The sequence below is a fragment of the Mastomys coucha genome, unplaced genomic scaffold (genome assembly GCF_008632895.1).
Source record: "Mastomys coucha isolate ucsf_1 unplaced genomic scaffold, UCSF_Mcou_1 pScaffold4, whole genome shotgun sequence".
Classification (NCBI taxonomy): Eukaryota; Metazoa; Chordata; class Mammalia; order Rodentia; family Muridae; genus Mastomys; species Mastomys coucha.
In genome coordinates, this window is record NW_022196910.1 from 3,532,029 (window position 1) to 3,538,575 (window position 6,547).

The following is a 6,547-nucleotide window of genomic DNA, read 5'->3' on the forward strand; positions in this document are numbered from 1 at the left end:
TTTTTGACTGTTCGAGGGTATAAAAACATAATTGGGAGCCAACAAGATGGCTCAATATGATCCTGGAACCCCTCATGATGAACTAATTACTGCACAATGCCGTCTTACCAACACACACACACCCTGTGGTGGTACATACACACACGCGCACACACACAAATATATGTATATGGTATTCGGGTATACTTCAAAACTTAGGATTTTCCAAATGCAAGGCCATATTATCTACTAGTAGATATAGGTTGGTTAACACCTTTCCAAAATCAAGAGAAACAACAGAGAGGAACTCCGTAAAAGCGGCTTCCTCAAGGAATATGATCTGAATTTCCAGGCCTGGTTCTCCAGCTTGTCTTTCCCATTCCCCGCCCCTGGAACGCAATCTCCGCAGTTGTTCTGGTTGCCGTGGTGAGGGGAGTTCTGGGCGCACTCATTCTAGCCACCAGGAAAAGAGTGGTGTGTGATTGGGGTGGGTGGACCCTTGTCCATTCTCCGAGGGGATCGCGGGCCAAATCCGGGTACCAAGTTAGGAACCATGCCGGCGTTGCGCCCTTCCACCGACCAGGGTCAGGACTCGCGCGTTGGGGCTCCAGAATGGCGCCAGGCGGCCAAGGCCACGTCTCGCAAGGCACACCTTCTGACCGATCGCTGTGGGCAGGAGGCAGTGACCATGTGGCAGCCCAAGGACAGTGTGCTGGACCCAAACGTGGCGCACCACCTGGGCCGCGCCGCCTACATGGAACCCTGGCGCTTTCGGGTAGAGATGATCAAAGGCGGAGGCACCGTGGAAAAGCCACCGCCCGGCGAAGGTGTCACCCTATGGAAAGGGAAGATGAAGCCCCCTGCCTGGTACGCGCGCCTACCGCTGCCTATGCACCGCGACGCGCGTGCCCAGCAAACCGCCGAGGTGGTGCACGCGCACGCGCGCGGGGCGCGCCTCATCGCCGCCCGCCTGGGCCGCGCGCAGCACCAGATCAATGGCCAGCTGCGACTGCTGCTGCGCCAGCGCGAGGCCACTGACCACAGGCTCAGCGAGGTGCGCAAGGGCCTGCTCATCAATCAGCAGAGCGTCAAGTTGCGGGCCTACCGACCCAAGTCTGAGAAGGTGCGACCCTCCCCGCCTCCGCCACCACACGAGTGGGAGAGGTTGATGCTTTCTTCTGCAGACAGACAACACGCCCTGTGCTCCATCTCCAGCAAGGACACCCGCAGGATAGGGTGGCTACACCTCCAAGTTCCAAAGCCTGAGTTCCCCTAAAATTGTTACCGAAATTGAAGTCACAGTCTGTGCCTCCAAGAAACCAAGTTCGGCCACCCGTTCCCTAAAGGCCAAGTAGAACAGCCAAATTAATAGTAAAAAGCAGAAAGGGTACTTAACCAATGAGACCACATCCCGAAGAAGGACAAAGAGAACCCCCCAATGACCCTCTGTTGTTTTCGTTGTTCTGAGAGAGATTAAGGTTTAAAGAGGGAGCCATACTACACACATCTAAGCCATCTAAGCTGTGAGAGTTAAGGCATGGTCCTGACCATCGCTGACCTTTTGTCTCGGCTCAGTCTCCAGCAAGGTGGTCTGGTTAGCTGTCAGTACTCTGTGAAGTCCTTTCTGGGATGAAAGTTTTTCCTCCACCTGGCACCAGGCCTTTTCCTTCTCCCAGCAGGAGATATCTGGGGTGAATTCCACTTTCCTAGGGTCTGTTAATAGTCAGATTGAAGGACTTAAGTGTCTCTTTAGAATATCTTCCTTCCTGTCAGGGTAGTTCCAAAAGGACAGCCCAGGTGTTTCAAATCTAGGCTACAAGGGTAGACCTTCTCCCCCCCCCTCACCCCTCCACTGCTGCCCCGTGTCACACTGCATAAAAACCTTCCCAAAAAGAGAAATTTGCATCCCCAAGTTTGAATATCACATCACCTCTAGCCCTACTCCAAGAAGTTGCCCAAATTCTGCCTTGGCCAAGAGGCCATGGTGCCCTGATTTGAAGGGAGAAATACCCTCACACCTGGTTAAGGAACGCACTTGATAATTCTTTGGGTTTCAAACCAAAAGAATCCACACAAAATAAAAAAGAAAAGCTATTCCTGAGCTGGAGAGACAGCTCAGGGAGTAAGAACCCTGGCTGTGTGAACGTGAGGACCTAAGTTTGAATCCTCTGCATCCACACAAAAGCCAGAAACTGTGCCTTTGTGCTGAGCTCCCTCAACAAGTCATAGGCACGCCTCCTGGAAAGGTCAATTCTTCTCAGAGAGACACCTCCACTCCCCCACGCATTCACCCCATCTCCCACCCCACCCATGCCTTCCTCCAAAGGACCAAAACTCCTTCAGCTGCATGCTCCACAACTCACGCGGATGTGGATGTCCTCTACTCTAAAATGAAATCTCCCTCCAGCCCTCTCCTGAGAGTAATTCTCCCTTTGTCTTTCTAGATCCCAGACAAGGCTGACAACATGCTTGTCTGGGAGAAAAAGGAACTGAAGTCCATGAAGAGAAAAATGGAGAAAGACATGGAAAAATCGGAGGCCTTGCTCAAGGTTAGGGGGTACCTGGATGCCTAATACACAAATGGCTCTGACCTAAGCCGGGATGGATATGGTCAAACTACATCGTGTACGGTTCTGAAAAATGTCATAATAAAACTCATTGTGTAGAATATATACTAATAAAAACATTTTTAAAAAGCAGTAAATGAATAAATAGCCCTATTCTCTTGATACCCAGCTGCAGGGCAAACCTGTCTATAGATTGGATCTCACCATTTTGTCCCTGTTAGCCAAGCACCAAATCCCCACTCAGCACAATCTCTGGCACACAGTAGGGACTTGATAAGTATTAGGATTCATTTAGGGAAGACATTTTTTGAAGTACCATAGATTGAACATACTGAGTTATGTCACAGAATCACTTTTTATTATTTTTAATTATATGTATATTGGAAGGGTGTGTATGCAGTGCAGGTGCAGTAGTGTCAATTCTTCGTGGAGCTGCAATGGCCAACAGTTGTGAGCTTCCCAATAATGTAGGTTCTCTCCTTTTACTGTATGGGTACTGAGTATCAAACTCACGTCATCAGGATTGTCTGAAGGCCCCATTACCTGCTAACCCATTTTACCAGTCCTCAGTGGGCTTTTTCTTAATGTCAAATGACAAATGTCTTTAGACTTGTGTTCTGTGTGCCCTGTTATAACTACTGGAGGAGGCCAGAGCAGCTTAGAGCTACCAGACTGGTGTGTCCAGGAATAGATTTACAACTGTGTCCTGATTAAAATAAATAAATAGCCAGGCAATAGTGGCACACACCTGTAATCCCAGCACTCAGAAGGCAGAGTCTGGTGAATATGTGTTTGAGGCCAGCCTAGTCTACAGAAAGTGCCAGAACAGCCAGGGATACAGATAGAAAACATGTCTCGGAAAAAAATGATAATAAATAAATAAAAATTAAAGTAGGCCACCAGTCTGTAGGCTGTAGTTTGCTAACCCCTTCAAAAAACATTCAAAACTATTATCTTGGGTTCAGGAGACCAAGAGGCAACAGGAAAATGCATGGGTTACTAAGACTACAGCATTTGGTGAGAGCTGTGTTTGCGAGGATATACATATGAAAAAAAGACATCCATTTTGATGAAGTTGGGTCTCAATATACAAAGAGCTGAGTCAGCTTAGAGGCCCAAGAGCTTTCTTATGGGCTTAGCCCTGCCCCCTGCATCCAAGCTCACTTGTTGTTTCTCTGGCCCTCAGGCTCTGGCCTCCTGCAGGGACACTCTGGACTTCTACTATCAGGAAAGGCTACAAGCTGTGGAACTCATGAACCAGCCACTGGACAAGGTTCTGGAGCAGGCTGGCCGCCACTCGTGGGTAGACATCACTCGACCCCCAACTCCTCGAACTCAGGGCTTGAAAACGCCTCCTCCTGACCCTGTTGGCACATACACCCCAGGTAGGCACCATAAAACAGTGTCTGCTAAAACTACAGTTCCCTTAGCTAGCTGCTACTGAAGTATACAGCCTTGCTTGGCCTCTTTCCCTGAACACTTCCAACAGTACCCATTCATTCACAGGTTCTACTTCAAAAGAAACCAACCCAAGGCACAATTTAAACTATTCTCACTTACTAGCCCTTCCTTGGGCTTTCTCCCAGTCCTTCATCCATGCCCTTTCACCCCTGGCCCACCACCTTAGAGAGGGGAGGAGAAATAAAGGTACACAAAGAGAGGCCCCCATGTACATCCTGTGCTTTCACAGCATGTGCTAAGGCCTTGTTTGAAGCCAAGCGCTTGCTGATGGAGTCCAAGGACATCTTAACAGAGATGGCAAAGAACGAGGTGGACGTTCAAAGTCAACAGCAGCAAGTAAGCGACCGTGTATGCAGCTCCCTGGCACAGAAGATGCGTGAGACCTTGGAGTTGAAGGTGCCCACACTGCTTGGCTAGACTGCTGGAGGATGGTTACTGCTGGAGTGGTTGGGGAAGGAGGGGAACTGTGGCCCAGAACGAAACCCTTGTGCTCCCCAATCTCCAGGAAAGAATGACCATGACTTTAGGACTAATGAGGGGGACTATCCACCGGTGCATGAAATTCAATCAAGAGATGTACGTCACGCGGGGCCTCATCAAGGTACAGTTTGAGGAAAAATACTATATGGGAAGGAGTCGGAGCGGGGGAGGTATCTGGTAGGCTCGACCTCACTGCTCACCACAACACACTTTGCCAGGGTCCTCTGTTGAAAAGAAACCTGGAGGCGCGAGAGAAACTAAACAGACCCCTGGTTCGCATGTATCAGAGACACGTGGGCACCCAGCTCCCCGAGGCTACTCGCCTTGCCCAGGTATGTCCCCTCCACGTTCCCCTCGGTGAGATCACATTCTAGTAAGCTGCCTTCCCCAAGAACTCCAGACCAAGGGAAAACTGCTCACTCTGGGTCAGGCCTCTGACAAGCTTTTCAAGTTGCTGGGCCACACCAATCACAGTTTGCCCCCACACCCCCAGCTCTGAAACTCTTAACATAAATTGCTCAAATGAGTTCCACATTCTTGGTGCGTGTTGCTGTAAGAACATATCTCCCTCAGCTATCTCGGCCATTTAGTGTTTGTGTTTTGTTTTGTTTTTCTCGCAAACCTGGCCCAGCTTTCGTCCCCGGAACCCGGAACCCCTGCAACAGAAATTTACCTTCTTGGCTATGCTATTTTGCATGTGGGGCCCCTTTCGGTGCACACGTGGCCCCTTATGTGTGGGGCCCGTCTTCACGTCTACTCTACGCTCCTGCCAGTCCCCCAGTACTGCCCACTCCCTTCCCAGCATGGCCCCTCCCCTTCCCAAAATCAAACAACTTTTCCCCAGCCTACCTCTCCTAGGCTTGATCCCACTCTTCCCCAACACCGCCCAACCCTTACCAAAAGGGCCCTCCCTTCTCCTCCCCAGTACAGCTCCGCCCCACACCAGAACAGGCCCATCTCTCCCAAACAATGGACCCACCCCTGCTTTAACCCTCCCCAGAAAGACTTTGCTAGCTCCTCTACTTCCTAAAAGCTTCACCCCTCCCCAGAACTCCCACAACCCTCCCAAGCGCGGCAACGCCCCTTCTCCACAAACCCATATCCCCCACAGACAGGTCCTGTCTCTCTTTAAAAGCACGGTCCCTCCACGGCAAGGACCTCCTTTGCCTCCTTTGCCAGGATATGCCCCGCCCAGCTCAACCTTTCCCAAGACTCCGCCCTTCCCCATCAAAACCTCTGCTCCCTCCCTCTCCAGGGTACTGACCTGCTGACCCGCCACAACTTGCACATGGAAAAGAACTTAAAAGAGCTCCGTACAACACACAACGACCTTGCCTGGAGCCTCAACTGCAAAAAGATAGGGCACGATGTGGACTACGATGTGGTGCGTCTGCGCCTACGCCAGCGCCACCAGCACCTGTGCTATGAGCAGGCGCAGCGCCTGGTCAACGACTGGGACCCTCGCACACCACCGTGCAACCTAACCAATACCGCCTCCAAGTGACCACAGCTTGCCTTGGCCTTGGGGGGCGCGGGGAGGGCTGGAGCGGATTCCCCTAGATACATGGCCCTCCCTCCCCTCTGACTAACCTTCTCTCCAAATGCCCTCTAGCAGAACTATAATTAAAATATGTTTTCATTATGAGCCACCAACTGTATGTCAGTCACATCGCAAAACCTAGTGTCTCCTCACAGTCAAGTTGTTAGGATTTAAATCGCAGCTTCTAGTTTCAAGCTGTGTGGCCTTGGTCAAGTCACTGCCCTTCTCTGACCTCAGTCTCTCAAGCCTGTGAAATGAGTATATCAGCACCTATTTTAAATGCTTGTGGTAATAGCAGATGTGGTTATAGCAGTGGAAAGTCCGTAACACAGTTGCTGCCTATCATAACTTAAGCAGTAACATAAGCTGTTATTATGAACAGCCCCATGTTACAGTTGAAGAAACCGAGACATAGAGAAGTTAAGATGCTTACTCAAGCTTCATCCATGGCTCCAGAGCCTGCCCTCTTAGCAGAGTGCTTCCCACCTCTGCTTCTGCTGCACAGTATCAGGCCCTGAAC

At 50.6% G+C, this 6,547-nt stretch overlaps 1 protein-coding gene across 1 annotated transcript; it reads left to right on the forward strand.

The window, feature by feature from the left end:
• The first annotated feature begins 410 nt into the window (after positions 1 to 410).
• On the forward strand, positions 411 to 6,137 carry Ccdc105 (coiled-coil domain containing 105). Its single transcript, XM_031349430.1, has 7 exons — positions 411 to 1,102; positions 2,424 to 2,528; positions 3,733 to 3,931; positions 4,237 to 4,403; positions 4,513 to 4,608; positions 4,706 to 4,819; positions 5,743 to 6,137. Exons 1-7 carry the CDS (start codon positions 533 to 535, stop codon positions 5,989 to 5,991), a joined length of 1,500 nt encoding a protein of 499 aa, XP_031205290.1. The 5' UTR covers positions 411 to 532; the 3' UTR covers positions 5,992 to 6,137.
• Positions 6,138 to 6,547: the final 410 nt, after the last annotated feature.

Bases quoted from the DNA above. Each gene is read 5' to 3' on its own strand.
- Ccdc105 (XM_031349430.1), top strand. From the start codon at position 533: ATGCCGGCGTTGCGCCCTTCCACCGACCAGGGTCAGGACTCGCGCGTT. The intron at 4,404-4,512 runs GTGCCCACACTG...CCCAATCTCCAG, and splicing joins GTGAGACCTTGGAGTTGAAG to GAAAGAATGACCATGACTTT. The intron at 4,820-5,742 runs GTATGTCCCCTC...CTCCCTCTCCAG, and splicing joins AGGCTACTCGCCTTGCCCAG to GGTACTGACCTGCTGACCCG.